Raw genomic sequence first — 19,518 nt, forward strand, 5'->3', positions numbered from 1 at the left:
TTTCATTAGTAGCCTCTGCACGCAAGTTCTGTGATCCCAAGCCCTTGAGAGTCCAGTTCAAGTGTGACCTAGCTCGGCTGACTCTCGCTCACGGTAGAGACCTTCCTCACAGGCTTTGAGATTTTTGCATCATGAGCTCACTTCACTAAGGGGCTTCTTTGGGGACATCCTGTGTGGACATGGGTTGAAGGCGTGTCACGTCAGCCTTGAGTGCTGATTTGGGCGGGACCCCCCAGGATCACACCATCGCACTATCTCCTGTGATTTCTTTTCTCAGACCTCCTGGGAAGTTGTAAATTAAAATTCCAAACACCCTGTGAAGGCAGACCTGGGATTATGAATTCTGAGAACCAACCCACCCCCCATCCCCAACATGCCTCTCCTTTAACTGTCACCTTCCCAGAGAAGTGTCCCTTGACCTGACAGGGCTTCTTTGTTACCCACGCTCCTGGTCCTGAGCCCCTCCCTGACTCAGCCTTAGTCACAGTGATCATTTAACGCGAGTTTATGTGCCTTTGTGCATGTGCAGAAACTCATGTCTGGGGCACAGTTCTCAGGCTGTTATGTTGTGGTAAATTCTCTTCATGTTCTCTGTGTATCTGTACATCAGCATGCATGCTGATGAATGGCCTTCCTTACTTCCTGCATGTGTGAACATGTGTGTTTGGTGGAAGATTCTCCTCATGCTCTGTATAGGTCATGGGAGTACATGTTTGGTAAGGGGTTCTAGTCCCATTCTGGGCTGGGCGTGAACACATCGGTGTGATGGCTGGTTCCTTTCATGTTCTGTTCATGAGAGCACGCACATGGCTATGGGCCACACACTGTCAGCTGTGCCTGCGGCAGCCCACAGGTATACATTAGGGAGTGGGGGCCCCTGCTCACCGTCTTGCCAGCATCATCCTTGCTGCTCAGTAGTGCTTCCATCTCTGCCCGCAGGGCCCGGTTCTGCCGCTCCAGCTCCTCCCGTGCTTCTTGCTCCTCTTCCAGTGCCCTCGTCAGTGACAAGGTCCGAGCCTCGCGCTCCCGGCCCTCTGCCTCGACCCGCTCACGTTCCTCCACCGCCCGTAGGACAGCAGCCTTCTCCTCTGCTAGGAGCTTCCAGGGTGAGGGAGACGGGGTGGGGGAAACAGATTAGCTGAAGGGAGTGTACAAGTGGATGGGGAAGAGGGAGCAACCAGGGACAGAGAGAGAGGGAGACAAAGGCAGAGACACAAGAGGGAGGTAGAGGGATTAAAGTTGCAACTGTGTCCCAGAGCAGCCCAACTTCTGAGTGGATCAAACTGAGCAGCCCCTCACTCTAGAAACCCAGCAGAGGAAAGGGTGTTTCTTCCTCCTAGAGTAGTGGTATCAAAAACATGTACAGCATTTTTAAAATGTACTTCAACCCTGGCTGTGTTTTTTTTTTTAAAGACACAGAAATTAACAATAATAAAACTTGCAAGACCTGCCAAAAGGGAGGAGAACAGGGCTCACAGTCAAGAGAAGAAACAGTCCATGGAACAAACCAACAGATAACCTCCACATTGACACTGGAATCATCACTCAAGGACTTTAAAGATGATTAATAAATTTCAGGACCAGATGGAAATGGTGGGTAAAGACCCAACGTTATTTCAGGAGGGATTTGAATCTAAAACAGAACCAATTAGAAAGGCCAGGACTGGGGCGCCTGGGTGGCTCAGTGGGTTAAAGCCTCTGCCTTTAGCTCAGGTCATGATCTCAGGGTCCTGGGATTGAGCCCCCGCATCAGGCTCTCTGCTCAGCAGGGTGCCTGCTTCCTCCTCTCTCTCTGCCTGCTGTTCTGCCTACTTGTGATCTCTGACAAATAAATAAATAAAATCTTAAAAAGAAAGAAAGAAAGAAAGAAAGGCCAGGACTGAAAAGCATGATATCTGAAATCAAAAAGTCACTGGAGGAAACTGAGAGCAGACTGGACACATCAGAAGAACCAGTAAACTTGAAAGCAGGTGTTGATAGAAATGATCTAAATAGAGGGGGGAAAAGGTAAAAAGACTGTAAAAAATTAACAGAGCGATAATAACCTGCAAGGCAGCATCAAGCAGTGAAACACACAGGTATTTGGAGACCCCCAGAAAAGCGGAAGAAAAAGGAAAGGAAGATGTGAAACTGTCTTCATTCATAGAAAACAGGGTCACCAATATAGAAAATCCAATGAAATTGGGTGCCTGGGTGGCTCAGTGGGTTAAGCCGCTGCCTTTGGCTCAGGTCATGATCTCAGGGTCCTGGGATCAAGTCCCATATCAGGCTCTCTGCTCAGCAGGGAGCCTGCTTCCCTCTCTCTCGCTCGCTCTGCTTGCCTCTCTGCCTACCTGTGATCTCTGTCAAATAAATAAATAAAATCTTTAAAAAAAAAAAAAAAGGAAAATCCAATGAAATCTATTAAAAAAAACTTACTAACACTCATAAGTGAATTTAGGTAATAAATTGTAGGATACAAGATCAATACATAAAAATCTACTGTATTTCTATATAGTGGTAATCAGAAACTGAAATAAAAACCAGAACTGCTTAATTTAAGTAATCTCTGTATCCAGTGCAGGACTCAAACTCATGATTCCAGGATCAAGAGTCCCACACTCTTCTGATTAAGCCAGCCAGGTGCCAAAACCAGAACCAATTAAGAAAGCACTGAAAATATGAAATGGTTGGAAATAAATCTGATGAAAGATATGAAAGATATACACTTCTAAGTACTAAAAGGGGGCAACGGGGTGGCTCGGTTGGTTAAATGTCTGCCTTCAGCTCAGGTTATGATCCCAGGGTTCTGGGCTCGAGCTCTGAGTGGGGTTCCCTGCTCAGAAGGGAGTCTGTTTCTCTCTCTGCCTCTGCCAGCCACTCCCCCTGCTTGTGCTTTCTCCTTCTCTCTTTCTATCAAGTAAATAAATTTAAAAAATCTAAAAGTAACAAAAGTAAAGATCTAAATAAATGGGCACATGTACCATGTCCCTAAGTGAGAAATCAGTATTATTATGATGTCAATTCTTCCCAGATTAATCTGTAGATTCAACACAAGAGGATTTCCTTTCTCTGTGTGGAAACCGACAAATAGATTCTAGAATACCTGTGGAAATGCAAAGGACCTAGAAGAAGCAGAACAACTTTGAAAAAGAAGGGAAGATTGGACAACTGTCACTCCCTGATTTTTAATGCAAGGAATGAGTCAGTAAGAGAGTCTTTCCAGCCGTGTTTGAACAATTCAGTAACCATATATAAAAAATTAATTTGGAGCCATGAGAGCACAATATAAACAAATTCACCCAAACTGGATCACAGACCTAAATATGAAACTGCAAAGTAGAAAATTTCTGGAAAAAATGTAAGAAATCTCTGTGACTTTGGGTTAGGCAAAGTCTCCTTAGACACAACACTAACAAGCAGAACCCACAAAGTGACAAATTAATAAATAGGACTTCGTCAAAATTCAAACCTCTTGGTCTTTGAAAGAGTCCATGAAGAGTAAAAAGTCAAGCCGCAGACAGGACAAAAACAATTGCAAAGCGATACATCTGGTAAAGAACTTGTATTCACCATATAAAGAACTTTCACAATTCAATAATAAAAGAAACAACCCCCTCACCCCCAAAAACAAAACAAAGAAAGGGAACAACCCAATTTTTAAAAAGGGACAGAAACTCTGAACAGACCCTTCACCCAAGAGGTATACAGGGCAAATAAGCACTTGAAAGATACTCAATGTCACTGCTCATTAGGGAACCGTGAATTCAAACCAGTATATCCTATTAGAAAGACTAAGGTTTTACTCATAATAGCCCAAAATTAGAAACAACTCAAACGTTCAACCAGTTAATGGTCTTCAAAATGTGGTCTACTGAGGGGCGCCTGGGTGGTTCAGTTGTTAAGCATCTGCCTTCAGCTCAGGTCATGATCCCAGGTTCCCAGAATCGAGCCCTGCATTGGGCTCTCTGCTCAGCAGAAAGTCTGCTTCTCCCTCTCCCACTCACCCTGCTTGTATTCCCTCTTTCACTGTGTCTGTCTCTGTTGAATAAACAGAAAAATCTTTTTAAAAATGGGGTTCATCAGCAATAAAAAAAGGAATAAATAATTACTAAAAAAAAATTTTTTTAAAGTTATATCTACACCCAATGTGAGGCTTGAACTCACGACCCTGAGATCAAGAGTTGCATGCTCTACCAATAGAGTCAGCCAGATGCCCTGAGGGATGAATTATTAATCCATGCAAAAATATGGATGAATCTCAAAATAATTCTGAGTGAAAGAAGCCAATCAAAAGAATTTATATGAGAAGAATTTATATAAAATTCTAAAAGAAACAAATAGAGCCATAATAATCAATGGTACAGTATTAAGTGGTCAAACATACATGTGCTTGGAGTCTGAAAAGAAGAGGAAAGAGAGAATGAGACAGAAAAGACATTTAAGACATAATGGCTGAAAATTCCACATTTGCTCAAAACATGAGCCACAGCTGTGGGATAAATTCAAAAGCCCACAGCTAGATATATCATAGCCAAACCGCTAAACACTAAAGATAGAGAGAGAGAAAAAAAAGTAAACCAGCTAAGAAAACATACATTCCCTATAAAAAAAAAACACAGGATTTGAATGGCTGCGAACTTTTCATTTGAAACAATGGAGGCCACAGAAAATGGAATGACCTCTTCAAAGTGCTTAAATCATAAACTCTTTGCCTAGAAATCAAGAGCCAATGATAAATCCTTCAAAAATGAAGGCAAAAGTAATGACTCTCCCATCTTCTAGATGAAGAAAATAAGGCACAGAGACATTGGGCAATTCACCTAAGCCACACACAGCCAGGAGAAGCCGGGCTGGGATTTGAACCTCAGAGTTGCCTGATGGTTCTTAATGCTGAGGGGTCCTCTGATTTTTATTTCATCCTCAGATTGCCAGATGCTTAATACTATCCCCATTTCCTAGATGGGCGAACTGAGGCTGAAATGGGAAAAGCAGCTTGCCTGAGCTACACAGCGAGCCAGCAACAGGAGCACAATATGTTATTTCGTTTATTCCTGGTTAGCATGCCCTGGTGCACCTGGTGCATCTGGGGGAGTAAGAGTAGGTACACGATCAGGGTGCCTGGGTGGCTCAGTCAGTTAAGCCTCTGACTCTTGCTTTTGGCTCAGGTCACGATCTCAGGGTCCGGGAATCAAGCCCTGTGTCAGGCTCTGTGCAGAGTGTGGAGCCTGCTTGAGGTTCTCTCTCTCCCTCTCCTATGTCCCTCCCCCTGCTCACATGTGAGTTTCCTCTCTCTCTCTTAAAAAAAAGTGGGCCCTACCAAGAATTATTTTGGGACAAGAGTCATAAAGCAGGAGGATGGGGATCTTATCTGACAGAGGCTTAGAGGGAAGAAGCATCTTGCCCGAGGGTTCCCCCACGTTCATAGCTTAGCTCTGAGGCCACATGTCACCCAATCTGCAATGACTGCAGAAGCATGACAAAGCATCCCAACTCCCCACCCCCCTGCAACCTGAGGGGCCCCACCTGGTCGAATTTGCGCTGCTTCTTCTCCAGCGTGCTCACGAGCTGCCGCTGCTGCTCCAGGTCCATGAGCGCATCATCCAACTCCTGCCCCAGCTGCCGGCGGCCTCGCTCCAGCCGCTCGACCGCCTCTGTCTTTTCTGCTAGGCGCTGGGTCAGGGCCTCAGCCTCGCGGGTGGCCCGGCGCCGCGCCTCCTCCCCTGCTTCCAGTGCTCCCGCCTCTTCCTCCTGGCGCCTCCGCCACTCTGACAGCTGGGTGGGGGAAGTAGGAGACAGAGGGTGGGGGGCAGTCATGGCTGCAACCAAGGTGTGAGCTGGTAGTGCCCTACTTCCCAGAAGAGAAGACTGAGGCCAGAGGAAGGAGGTGACTCTCACTGGGTTCTCCTACCTTGGGATAGGGTTGTGGTTGCAAGTTCTGTGAACCTCAGCTTCTTCCAGAGATGAAAATTACTCCCATTGGGACCCAGAAGATGAACGGGACCTAGACCCTGGCCTAGGGGAACCCTCCTTCTAAGGGGGGAGACTGAGCATCATGGCCAGGGTGATGGAGGCTAAGGCAGGGAGACTTAGGGAAGCATGGGAGCCGTGAGGGCCCACAGGAGGAATTTAGAATCTGCTTAGAACATCCAAGAGGGACTTCCTGGAGAAGGGGGCATTTGAGATGGGTCTTGAAATATGCATAGGAGTCTGCCAGCTGAAGAAGGGTATCTTCAGGCATGCATTCAGCACTCATGCATTCAAGAGGCATTTCTCCAGGCATCCTATATGTCAGGCTCTATGCTGGCCTGTGCTGAAGACCAAGGTCTAACTCAGAGAGGGTCCCACTTTCAAGGAGCTCCTATTCTGGTTGGGGGTGGGGGAAGACCTATGGGCAGAGAGAGTTCCAGCCCAAGGTGACTGGAATGGGGACAAAGAAAAAAGGATGCGGGAGCTCAGAGTGGGGCGGTGAGGGACCTCCCACAACAGGAGAGGCTGGAATTGAATCCTGAAGAATGAAAAGGGTTTCTTGTATGAAGCGGAAGGAGGTGAGAGATCAACACAGCTAACGACATGGAAGGGCCAACAAAGGCACAGCTGAGAGGCACAGGCTCCATCCTGGGGGCACTGGGAGAAAGGGAGGGCTGTGAGAGGGGAAGAGCAGGGGCAGCTCTGTGGCAGGAAGACCGTGGGGAGGATGAGCTTGGAGGGGAGAAACCAGAGACAAGGAGGCCTGAAGGGAGGCTAACAGGAAGATCCAAGTGGCAGAGGATGAGGCCTGAGTGGGTCTAGGTCTGTGTGGATGCAAAGTAGGGGTGAGACAAGAGTTGGGGGAGGAGGGTGGGGTCTGAAATGACAGGCTGTGGGCTGAGGGACAATCAGAGATGAGAATGGGGGTCTCTCAGGGATCTGGCCTAGGACCAGGTGGACAATGGGGCCATCCCTGATCTGGGGAACCCAGGGGGAGTGGGTTGGGACTGGAGGCCCCTTGAGGTCGCCCTCCAGGACGGCTCACCTGGGCCTGGGCAGTCTGCAGCTCTCGGGCCATCCGCTCCCTGGCGACTGCCTCCTCCTCCAGCTGCTCCCGCAGCCCTACCACCTCAGCCTCCAGGGCTCGTGCCCGGGACCCACAGGCCAGCTTAGCCCTGGTCTCCTCCTGCAGCATCTCCTGCAGATGGGGAGGGGGAATGGAGGACAGGTGATGGCAGAGGGTATGGAGGCATGGTGGGGAGGGGCTGGGTGTAAGGCGGGAGGGTGGGGGTGCTGGCCTCACCTGGGTGTCATGTAGCTGGGTCTCCGAGCTGCCCAGCTCCTTGCTCAGCCGGATGACTTTGGACTCAGCCTCACTCAGGGCTGCAGACATGTTCTCCAGTTCAGCCTGCGGGGAAGGGGCACCTTCCAATGGCGGCTTCCACCCGGCTGACCCCACCCGCTCCTCTCCCCTCAAATCCCTGCCTCACTGGACTGGTATCGATGATGTCAAGTGGGGAAACCAGCCCCGTGTTTCCTCAAACAGTTAAATGCAGAGTTTCCATTTGGCCCTCGCTCTCTAGGGGAAGGAAACCCACCAGCTTCACACACCAATAGCACTATTCCCAGTTGACATAAAGGGAAGCTGAGGCACAGAAAGGTTAGGAAATTTTCCCAAGATGACACAGCTACCAGAGGTGGGACTGAGCCAGGCAGGATGGCTCTACGGCTGTATTGTCCAATATGGTGGCTACCAGCCGTACGTGACTACTTAAATTTAAAATTAAATAAAAGGAAAAATGCACCTCCTCAGCTTTGCTCCCTACGTTCTGAGTATTTGGGGGCCAAGTAGATCGCACGAATACAGAACATGTCTACAATGAAGAACTCTTCTAGTGCTGGAACTCCTGCTATCAGCCCTCAAACTCTACTTCCGTTGTCACTCTTCTGTGTGTGATATATAAAATGTTTAGTACAGTGACCGCTGGCTAGCATGATTCCATCTGGGGCAGACCCTGGCTGTCCCCCCAGAGCCACTCTTCCATGATCCCACTGTGATAGTCTATTCACTAGGCTTGTGCCTGTTAGCTAGAAACTACATTTCCCAGGCTCCTTTGTAGCTAGCTGTGATCATGTGGTTAGGTGGCAGCCAATGGGATATAAGCAAAGGGATGTATGCAAATTTTGCCACTCCCTCTCTTTCCCCTTTCTAAGCAGGAGCATGAATGTGCCCATAATCCAGATTTGACTTGAAGGTGAGGGCAATGCTCTCAGGGACGGTGGCATGACAAGGCCAAGGAACCTGGATCTTAAGTGAACCTGTGGCGCATAGTATCCTGCCGGCCTTCACTGCTTACCCTGAGTCTCTTCCTCCAGAGGGAAAGACACGTCTTTTACTTAAGCTGATGGATTCTGGGATGCCTTTGCTATATGTCAGTTTAGCTTTGACCCTAACTAATACAGCATTTTAATCTGGAAACTAACTGTCATGGTGTTTTCCCCTGGAGGAACTGGACAATTAAAAATCATTCTTCCTGGGGCCCCTAGCTGGCTTAGTCAGTTGAGCATTTGACTCTTGATCTCGGGGTTGTGAGTTCTAGCCCTGTATTGGGTGTAGAGATTACTTAAAAACAAATTATTTTTTAAAAAGTCGGTTTTTTCCTTCATTCTTGCTGCTTCTTTGTATTGTCAGTAAGTAAGTATCGGCCATCTAAAGAAACATAATAAAATTAAAATGTAAAAGCCCACATTTCTTTTAACAGTCACAGTATGATATTATCCCCACACAGTTGCACGTGTCCACACTAGTTTTTTTTTTTTTTTTTTTTTTTATCAGAATACAGATTATTTAAGGCTTCTTGGAGGTTGGGGGAGTCATGGTAGGGTTAAGAGCTATAGAATCAGGCATGCCTGGGTTCGAGTTTTGGCTCTGAGGGATCTCAGAGGATCAGTTTCAGGTCTCTGCGCCTCAGTTTCCTTGTATGTACAGGGGGAACAATATTAGGAGAGTCGGAAAGATTTAATGAAACACACAGAATATCTGGTATATAGTAATTGCTCACGGAATCCTAGCTACTCATGAGTGATCATGTTGGAAGAGCTGGAAGGGACAACAGGCTGCTATGGACCAAACGGAAGCCCACAGAGGGTCCCTGCCCTGGCTGCCCCACTTACCTGGACTCGTTGAAGCTTCTCTGTAGCCTCCGCTCGGGCCCGCTCCCCATCACCAGCCCGGCCCTGCACCTCCTGCAGCTGTGACTCCAGGCGGCGTCTGCGCTGCTCACCCTCATGCCGTGAGGCCTGCAGGCTGCTCAGCTCTGACCGCAACTCCGACACTTCGGTCTCCAGGGCCAACCGGGTCTTCTCCCAGGTACCTTTGCTCTGGACAAGGGAGAGACAAGTAAAGATTTATGCCTCCTCTCTCAACCGGACTGGGCACCCTCCTGCCTCAAGGCCTTGGCACTGGCTGTTCCCTCTGCCAGCCCTCCACAACCCCCCGTTCCTGTCCCAACCCACCCTCCGGGCCTGTTCCAGCTGCTCCGTCAGCTCGCTCAGCGCCTGGCCATGGCGCTGCCTCAGCTCCTGAACTGCCACTTCATGAATTCGCGTCTCCTCTTCCAAAGCCTTCTTCAACTCTGTCACCTCCTGTTCCCTCTTGGACCTTTTGTAAAGGGAACACAATTTCAGAATAAAGAAAGGCAGGGACTTTGGGGATGTGCCTCCTTTTATTGTTTCCCTTCAGGGATGAGGACCTCACTCTACATTCCCTAAGGGATCTGGGTGGTAACCTAGGGAGGAGTGTGGCTTTAAGGGTGAACTCCTATTCACCTTTCAAAACTCTATTCAAAAGTCCCTTTCTCAAGGAAGTCTTCCTGGACCTCCTTCCATAGACATGGTTTAGGGGCTCGCTCTTATCATCCACAATGTCCTGGTTGCTCCCTTAAAGCATACTTTGTTCTGGATTGGGTCCCTTTGCCTGCCTCTGCCTCCCCCAGACCAGAAGTCCTGAGGGAAATGGCTGGGTCTGATGAATCAGTCCCCAGCCTGGCTGAGCTCTACATCCAATACTGGATAAACAGCTGGTGAAAGGCTAAACCTCCTTATGGATGGGGGGCTCGTTCCAAAGCCCCTCTCCTCTCCCTGCCCGGCGCCCAGCCGGTGCCCAGGCTCTGCCGGCTGCCTCACCGGAGCTCTTGCTGCGCATTGGTGGAATCCAGTGTGTCCTCCAGCTCGCTCCGCAGGGCCTCCAGCTCCTCGCCCAGGTCCCTGCGCTGCTTCTCTGCCTTGGCCCTGGCAGCCCGCTCAGCCTCCAGGTCCTCCTGGGCTTCAGCCAGTCCCGCTTGCGCCTCCCGCAGGGATTTGAGCAGCAGGGCCCGGGCGCCGCCCTCCTCCTCCACCCTGGGGGTGGACAAGGACCATGGAGTTGGTACAGGGGCAGGCGAAGGGGAGGGATGATTTCTGGGGGCGGGAAGGCTAAGTATGGATTTGGGGGTGGCCCAAACCGGGCTGAAATCTCAGCTCTGCCCTTGGGCTCATGCCTCACTACCCCGAGCCTCAATTTCCTCAGCTGTAAAATGGGGATGACACCAAGAGTAATCACAGGGACACGTACTGAGCCCCTGCCACAGGGGACCCTTTACTTAATTATCTTATTTAATGATTACACTGAGAAAACTGATGTACAGAGTGGGAAAGTCCTGGCCCAGGTGACACGGTCAGCAAGTGGAAGAGCTGACCCCAGCATCTGATCAGGTTCATAACCCCAAGGAGACACAGCCTCTTGCAAAGAGAAGCTGAATTGAGGGGCAGCACTGACTGGGGGTTTAAATTGTTCATGGAGTCATGAAGACTGGGGTTTGGATCCCCTGCTCTCCAGACTGATCAGGGAAGCCACCCTGGGGCTTGATACCAGAACACTGGGATGACGACCTGTGCCAAAGGCAGATGCTTAACAGACTGAACCCCAAGGCGTCCTTTAAAAGCAGTTGCAGATTTCATCCCCATAATAGCCTTAGGAATAGCTTCAAAATCTCCCCATTTTACAAATGAAGAAATTGGCTAGGGAGGCCAATGGCACATGGGTGAGGTCATGTGTCCAGAAAGGGGCAGGCCCATGGCTTGAACCCAGAATTCAGACTAGGGTGCGGGTTCTTAACCACACACACACCTGGCACACTGCTGATTTTTTTTTTTAAGATTTTATTTATTTATCAGAGAGAGAGAGGGGGAGAGAGCAAGCACAGGCAGACAGAATGGCAAGCAGAGGCAGAGGGAGAAACAGGCTCCCTGCTGAGCAAGGAGCCCGATATGGGATTCTATCCCAGGACACTGGGATCATGACCTGAGCCGAAGGCAGCTGCTTAACCAACTGAGCCACTCAGGCGTCCCTGCACTGCTGATTTTAAGACACACATTTTTCCACAATGACATTTAAGTTGAGCTGCATCTATAATCAAGGGCTCTCAGAGGGCATGAAACACAGCTGGGGCTGGCAGGGGGGGAGGCATTCATAACACAGGGCGCACACAGTAGGTGCTCCATAATTGCGACTGGCTGTAATCATAATGATACGCCTCCTTTCATGGCTGGGGCGCTTATGAAATCACAGCTGACCCCCTATTCCGACCCCTGAACTGGGCAAGTTACTAGACGTGCGAAGCCCCCTTTCACTCTTCCCTTAACCTGGCGGGCTTGGAACTCTCGCCAGGTACAGGTTACAGAAGGGGACACTGAGGCTCAGCGGGGCTGGGGCGCGTGCGCGCTGGTGGAGTCTCCCTGCGGTGCCCCCCTGCTGGCGGGCTGTGCCCTGTGGACCCAGCACCGCGCACCGCGCAGGGTCCCCGCTGTCCCCCATCCCCACTGCGCACCTGGCCAGGGCCGCCTGCAGCTCCTCCTCCTTGCGGCCCAGCTGGGCGCGCAACTCCTCCCCGCGCTGCTGCTGCTCGGCCATCTGCTCCTGCAGCTCCGAGCTCTCCCCGTCCAGCCGCCGCTTCAGCTTCTCCAGCTCCTGGCGGCCCTTCTCCTCCTTCCGTAGGCGGTCTGGGGGAGGGCGTGGGGGCCATGCAGAAGAGCTCCAGACCCCTCACCCAGCTGCTCCCCCACACCCGCGGCCCCGCCCCTGGCACTGGCTGGGGTGGGGGAGGGGTGAAGCTGTGGCTCAGCATCTCCCTGTGCCCCTTCTTTCCGCTTCTGCGACCCTGGGCCCGACCCCCAGGTGCCATCCTCTCCTCCTCACCCCCGAGTGACACCCTGCTCCTGCTCAGTGACTGTCACTGCCCTGTCCTGTCCTCTGTCTCCACAGCCTTCTCCAGGCGCTCTCTCCTTTCTGCTTCTGCTTCTGAGTCAATAGCAAGGGACCCAGGCAACAATGTGCCTGAAAGAGTCAGTGGGACAGTCCGAGACAGAGAGAGTGACCCCAAGACACAGAGGAGAGAGCAGGAGAATTGGATTTAGAGTGGCAGAAACAACCTAAGAGCTGGGAAGACACCCAATCTGTCTGGAGCCTTCTTTCCTGGCCCCATTGAACAGATCCCACCGCGGAGCCTCCACAGCTCAGGAGGTTCCCTCAACGCCCCCTCCCCCGCCAAGTATGCACAGCGTGGCTTCCCACTGGTGGGGGCGCTTACCCTCCATGTCTGCAATCGTGGCCTCGTATTTGAGTCGAAGCTTATTGAGGCTCTTGACCTTCTCCTCCTCCTCAGCCGCCTGCGATGAGAACTCAGCCAGACGCTCCTCCAGCAGCTTCCGCTCCTGAGGGTGGTGGGTGGTGGGGTCGGTCAGAGCAGCGCCCCCCTGACCCCAATGCACATATCTGGTGTGTTCTCTGCATTTCAGCTCCTCTCCACTCCATCCACCCTGCCCTGAGCCTCCCGCTTCCGACCCCCAGCCTTCCTTCCCCATTTTCTTGGGTCTGCAGACCCATCCCATCCCGAACTACAGGGTAGACTCCCGTTCTTAGAAGAAGCCCAGCATTCCCTAACACACCATCCCACTCTCAGGCGCTGAGGTTCATTCCAAACTGTGTGCCATTACAAACAACACTGCTGACTGCACTGAACATCCTTGCCCACCCGCTGAGTTCCCGGGAGCTCTGGCTCCATGTCCCTTCAAGTGTAGGTTTGTGGACCGGCAGCAGCACCAAATGGGAGATTGTAAAAGAAATGCGGCATCTCAGGCTCCCCCCCAGACCCCCTGAATGAGAACAAACTCCCCATGTGATTCCTGGGCATGTAAGCCTTTGAGAAGCCCTGGCGTGGATCTGTACTTTTCAGACTGTGAGTAGTTCTAGACACCAGTGTAGTGCGTTGACACTACCCTTAAAAAGAAAGAAGTAAAAGAGTGTAGAATGGAATAGCCATTGTACCAAAAGGAACATTCTGTGAAGAAACCCCTGTGCATCCTTGACCTCTCAACTCAGATATCTTTGTCTCCGAGAAGCCTGCCCTGACTACCCCAAGGACAGGTGAGGGACCTGTCCTCCTCCATAGTCTTCTGTTCTTTTCTCACAGTTCATAATTAAGTCACAATGTGTGGTTATATTTATTTTCTGTGGTGTCTCATCTAGCATCCCTTTCCCCCATCCCCCTGTCAGGACACAGATGGTTTTCCAGTCAGTTCAATGCCGTCTCCCCCTGTGCCTAGCCTAGTCCTGGCTGTGGCAGGTCAAAGAGGGCAGCGGATTCTCTGCCATGTCCCCACCCAGGGACAGAGCCTGATTTCCCACCCGCTGAGTCTGGGCTGAGCCTCTGACTGCTTTAAGCTCAATGGTCTGCAAACCACAGTGTGTGGGCCCAATCTGGCCCACCACCTATTTTTATAAATAAAGTTTTATTGGGGCACAGTCACACGTATTCAATTATATACTGTCTGTGGCTGCTTTCACGCTACGTCAGCAGAACTGAGCGCTCGTGACAGAAACACAGGGGCTGGGAACGTGTGAAATATTTGCTATCTGACCTTTTACAGAAGATATTTGCTAACCCCTGATCTATAGAATTGGGAGCAAGCAATGCCATGTCAGTTCCAGGCTTAATACTTTAAGCGGCCTGGATGTTTCTGCTTGACCTTCTTAGAGCCCTGAGCTGCCATGTAAGAAACTCAGGCTCTCCTGTGGGGACAGAAGCCACATGAAGGGGCACGGAGACCGCAGACATCCGCACCCGGCCCCCACGTCACAATGACAGCCTCCGAGAGCCCCGACTGAGCCCCAGCTGACCCACAGAAGGACGGGCTATAATGAGATGGTGTTTGTCTCCAGCTATGTGGCCTTGAAGGTGGGGGGCATGTCTTATGATCTACCAGCCATGGGTAATGACATACAGTAGTTGCTCAAAAATACCGGCAGGGGAAGGTGTGACAAAGGGGAAGTGAAGGTGTGATGGATGAATAAGGGTGGAAGGGAGACATAGCTGAGACTGAGAGCTGGAGAACCCCTAGAGGTGGCACCGGCTGGGGGACAGGCAGAGACCCATGTGCCCCCAAGTGCCACTGCCCCTGCCCCTGCCCCTGCCCCTGGGGGCCCACAGGCCACCGACCTTGCTCAGCTTTGCATTCTGATCTTCTAAGAGGAGCAGGTCTTCCTCAAATTTCTTCAGCTTCGCCTCCGTGGTCACCTTCTCTAGCTGCAGCTTCTGTCGCGCCCCCTCCTCGGCCTCGAGGTGGCTCTCCAGCTCCTGGAGAGGGGCGAGGGCAGGCATGAGGATCCAGGGGCTGGAGACTGGGGTGTGATGGGAAGGACGGGGTGGAGGGGACGGTCCCAAACCCTGAGGGCTTGTGGCTCAGACAGGTCCACACTCTGGGTGAGACTGGGAAGGAGCAAACCTTCACTGGTCTCCCTGTTTCATTCATTCATTTCATTCTCCCCTGAGCCTTCCCTGAGGGCCCCGTGTGTGCCAAGCCCTGTTCGAGGCACCAAAAATAGATACACATCTTTGTCCTTATGGAAATGACATTCCTTTGTGTGCGGGAAGATGATAAACAATAAAAATAAACTAGCACATCATAGAGATGGGCACTGCCCCCTGTAGCAACATGTGATGCGGGACTGGAAATTAAGATTCGATATTGGGTGACAGCATGGATGGACATCAAGGGCATTGTGCTAGGTGAGAGAAGTCAGAGAAAGACAAATAGCCTATGATCTCACTCATGTGTGGAATCTAAAAAACAAAACCAAAAACACACAAAACACTGAGCTCACAGATACAGAGAAGAGACAAGTGGTTGTTGGGGGAAGAGAGGGTCACTGAAGTGAGGGGGGAAGGGGGTCAAAAAGTATACACTTCTAGTTATAAAATAAATAAATCCAGGAGATGTAATAGTACAACTGTGGTTTTAGCACTGTATTGCATATTTGAGAGTTGCAGAGAGACTAGATCTTAAAAGTTCATACCACTAGAAAAGTTTTTTTTTGTTACTATGTAAAGGGATGGATATTGACTTACTGTGGACATCCCTTGCCAATATGTACAAATACTGAATCACTATGTTGTATACCTGAACTAATGTTATATGTCAATAATACCTCAATTTTTTTCTTTTTTCCTTTTTCTTTAAAGTATGCTCCAAATCACGAAGCCTGACACAGGGCCCGAACTCATGACCCGAGATCAAGAATCAGATGCCCAACCAACGGAGCCACCCAGGTGCCCTAATACATTAATTTAAAAAAATGGGGGAGGACCTGGGTGGCTCAGTTGGTTGAGCATCTGCCTTCAGCTCAGGTCATGATCTCAGGGTCCTGGGATTGAGCCCCAAATTGGGCTCTCTGCTCAGCGGAGAGTCCGTTTCTCCCTCTCTTTCTGTGCTCCCCACCCCCAAGTAAATATATTTTAAAATTTTTAAATATTTAAAATTAGGGGTGCCTGGGTGGCTCGGTGGGTTAAGCCTCTGCCTTCGGCTCAGATCATGGTCTCAGGGTCTCGGGATCGAGCCCCACGTCAGGCTCTCTGCTCAGCAGGGAGCCTGCTTTCCCCTCTCTCCCCTCTCTCTCTGCCTCCCTCTCTGCCTACTTGTCATCTCTGTCTGTCAAATAAATAAATAAAATCTTTAAAAAATAAAATAAAAGTGTCTCTTTGAAGAAAATAAAATATTTAAAATTAAAATATGTAAAATTTTAAATATTAAAAAAATTAAAATATAAAAATATTAAAAATTTTAAATACTTAAATATCATAAAAATATTTTAAAATATTAAAAATTTTAAAATATTTTAAAACCTTTAAAGAAAAAAGGATGCAGTATTAGGTGCTGCTTGCTCCCTGCTATCGGGAGGATCTGTAATGGCTTACCCACACGTCCTCCTCCTCCCACTCTACTCCCACAGATGAGGTCTACTGGCCACATAACAGTATATATCACAGGGACCAGGCACAGGGCCAGCTTCTGCCGACAGAGTGGACTTCAGCTACCTGCCAGCCCTGGAGTTATTCAAACTAACCCATCACATCTCCCTGTAGGAACCAGAGGTCACCCCATCCTTTTGTTACTACAAAGCCGCCTCCCACAGCTGTGACCTGTTCTTTTCACTCCTGAGTGCAACCCATGTGTGGCTCTCTGTGGCATGGTGTTAGGCCATCTCCATAACTATAGGGCAGAATCCCTCCACCACATGCAGATAAAGAGGAGGTAATTAAAACCCTTACTGAGCTCCTGAAATGTGGTCAGTATGACTGAGGAACTGAATTTTCAAACTTATTTAATTTTATTTATTTTAAATTTAAAACCAGACACTCACTTAAATCACTGAAAAATTTTCAAGTATGTTTGGCATAACTTGGGTACCTCGATCTACTTTTTTCAAGGGAAGAGATCATAAAACGTAAATGCAGATGAATACTGTCGGTGAAACTTGAGCATCTGGATGGAGAGGTAAAGTACATAGTGGATTTTGAAGGGGAAATCAAGGGAGCGTGGCCTGCCTGGGAATGCTGCAGCCTAGAGGCAAATGGACCGGATGGAGAGAGAAAGAGTACAAAGGATATCACCTTGGCACCTGGATCCAGCCAAGCCTGAAGTCTTCCATTATTTGAACCAAAGGAGTATTCTTTGGGCCTAATCACTTTGAGTTGAGTTTTCTGCAAATTCATGGCCCAATGAGACATGGTTTGGAGAAGCAAAGATTGTCAGGGTAGACAGAAGGGCATGGGGTGAGGTGGTCTGTGGGCACACAGGGGCCAGACCTGTATATGCTGTTGCAGCCTCTTCTTGTCACTCTGCAGCTGGCGGCTACACTCCTCCTCCTCGCCCACGCGGGCCTCCAGCTCGGTCACCACCAGCTCCAGCTCCTGCTTGCGAGCTGCCAGCCGCCCCCGTGTCTCCTCGGCCTCGGCACACAGCTCTGCCTCTGCTCGGAGCTGCTCTGCCAGGCGGGCCCGCTCCTCTTCCAACTGGGGACAGGGTGGGAGGTCAGCACTCAGCAGGCAGTGCTCCCAGAGCAGTCTCCGTGGAGCAATCCAAGTCCCTCCTGCCTTCTGCCTCCTGATTTGCTTTGACCTTTGGGACCTGGAGGGCTTTCCATCTAGGTCCCCATCTCAGGATGACCTCAACCTCCTCCCCCACACAGTCATCAAGTCAGACCCCTAGGTGCCTCCCTCTCCCCCACCTCCCTTCTCCCCAGAGCTTGAGCCTTATCCTTTCCCAGTGAACTCTCTCCAGCCTCCTCCCCGGCCTCCCCGCATCCAGTCTTTCCCTCTCCAGGCCACCCTCCAAATAACCCCGGAGAGGCCTTTCTACCATCTCACATTTCATTTAACACTCCTACGCCTAGAAATCTAACCAAAGGAAATAACTCAGTAAAAGCAAACAGGAAAATGCCCCAAAAAGGGTTTTGCTTCAACATTACTTAGAAGACACCAGAAAAACATGGTCAATGGAAAGCTCACCGCCTGTCTTCCTCTCTGCTTGCCCCGTCACAAGGCCGCCCCTGGCCTGCCCCTCTCCAGTCCCCTGAGCATCTAGGATCTGCAGGAACCCCGCGCCTTGTGGCTCAGTCGGGAGCCCCGCCCCCACACCCTGGCTCCGCCCCCGGCCCCGCCCCTTACCTGTGTCAGGCGGCCCTGGAGCTCACACACCTCGCGGGCACTCTGCTGCTGCAGCTCCTGCACTTTCTGCAGCTCCTGTGCCCGCGCCTGCAGCACCTCGTCCTGCCGGGTCACCTGCAGCAGCGGCTTCACCTGAGTCGGGGGAGGGGAGAGGTAAAGGTAGGAACGGCGGGCTCCACGTGGCCCGGGAGCAGAGTAAGCACTGGGCGGCAGCTCGGGAGCCACAGGGCAGCGTGTTCATCCATGGATCCGGGATGGGAACAGCCCCTGCGCTACGGGGTTTTCGCGATGGGTGAATGAGCTGACACTACGAAGAGCCTCGAACAGTTCAAGGCTAAGGCCCGCAGTACAGGCACGAAATGTGTTCCTCCTTCGCTAAACTAACCGGGGGCGACGAGATGCCAGCGCCGCCCGCTCTGTAACACAATGTCCCTCAAAGTCGAATCCCGGCCCCGAGGGAGGGATGGGAGGGATGCACTGTCCGTGGTGTGACTCGGGTCAGTGGCACCGAAAGGACACACTCCCCTTTTGCTGAGCGGGATCCGCTCTGATCATTGCTGTCGCATGGCTGGCTTCCTGTTCGGTTCCTCCCAACTCTCCTTGGTTCTTTCTCTAATCATAGTCTCTTCTGCCCTAGCTGGTGGCATTTATCACGGCTATAATTTTATATTCCTCTGAGATGCAGTCAACCCCTGGGGCAGGCCAGCTTTCTCCCATGGGGCGAGCAGGACTTTGTTTTTATTCACCATTTTATCATGATCCCCCAAAGGTGACTGGCATATAGCAGGTGCTCAAGTGACACTGGCTGAGGGCCCAGAGGCTGAGCACTCTCACACCGCACTCAGAATTACACTGAATGGCTGGGTTTTTTGCCTCCAAATTTCGACCTTCCTTCCTCCTCTCCAGTTTCTCACTGGGGGGACACACTGCCATGCTCACAGGGGTCTGATGACCCGGCTCTGCCCCTCTGCTCCAGGCGGGCGTGTGATTACCAGCCTGGCTTATGGGATGTGTTGTGACAAGTCCTTGGGTGGTCAGGTCACATGACCCCAGCTGGCCAAGGGTGAGTCAAACCTGAGAATCTAGCAGGAGCTTTGGGATAGAAGTCCATGCTGGCCTAGCCGGCCAGGGGACAAGTCTCAGTGGACTGGTGGCACCCGTGTGAAAAAGCCTACAGGGCATCACCTGGGAGAAAAAGCCAGATGGGAGACACAAATCACTTTGATATCACTGTTTGGGCCCTTGTGGCATAAAGGGTTGACTCAGCGGGCCCGGGCTGTCCAAACCCTGCCTCTGTCACTGAAAGGCCTGGCCCTTGCCTGGCTCCTGGAAGATAATCTCCAAGCTCTTGGAACATTCTGACTGATAAGATGGATTTTGTTACCTGGGGTTCTTGGCCACCGTGGTATCAACTTGACCTCTGGAGAGTCTGGAGACTGAGTGAGATCAACTGCATGGGGGGGATCAGCCGTGCCTGTGAGACTGAGCCCTAATGACAAGCTTGGACACTGAGACTCGGGGAGCTTCC

The 19,518-nt window shown here is 50.9% G+C and overlaps 2 protein-coding genes across 7 annotated transcripts in view; one reads left to right on the top strand and one right to left on the bottom strand.

Annotated features, from left to right (window-relative positions):
* MYH14 (myosin heavy chain 14) overlaps positions 1-19,518 on the bottom strand; it is a 101,828-nt gene that overhangs the window by 15,840 nt on the left and 66,470 nt on the right. For all 6 annotated transcript variants that reach the window (XM_059151009.1, XM_059151008.1, XM_059151007.1 and 3 more), the window contains 12 exons: positions 17,991-18,122; positions 17,130-17,336; positions 14,484-14,621; positions 12,576-12,699; positions 11,817-11,988; positions 10,135-10,347; positions 9,466-9,610; positions 9,124-9,330; positions 7,253-7,357; positions 6,995-7,147; positions 5,506-5,754; positions 886-1,098 (listed from right to left, as the gene is read on the bottom strand). In XM_059151009.1, coding sequence (XP_059006992.1) covers positions 886-1,098; positions 5,506-5,754; positions 6,995-7,147; positions 7,253-7,357; positions 9,124-9,330; positions 9,466-9,610; positions 10,135-10,347; positions 11,817-11,988; positions 12,576-12,699; positions 14,484-14,621; positions 17,130-17,336; positions 17,991-18,122 — 2,058 coding nt within the window. The remainder of the gene's footprint in view (positions 1-885; positions 1,099-5,505; positions 5,755-6,994; positions 7,148-7,252; positions 7,358-9,123; positions 9,331-9,465; positions 9,611-10,134; positions 10,348-11,816; positions 11,989-12,575; positions 12,700-14,483; positions 14,622-17,129; positions 17,337-17,990; positions 18,123-19,518) is intronic.
* The window catches only part of VRK3 (VRK serine/threonine kinase 3), a 197,096-nt gene that overhangs the window by 7,217 nt on the left and 170,361 nt on the right, over positions 1-19,518 (top strand). The gene's annotated exons all lie outside the window — the stretch shown is intronic.

Source organism: Mustela lutreola, chromosome 16 (assembly GCF_030435805.1).
Source record: "Mustela lutreola isolate mMusLut2 chromosome 16, mMusLut2.pri, whole genome shotgun sequence".
NCBI lineage: Eukaryota > Metazoa > Chordata > Mammalia > Carnivora > Mustelidae > Mustela > Mustela lutreola.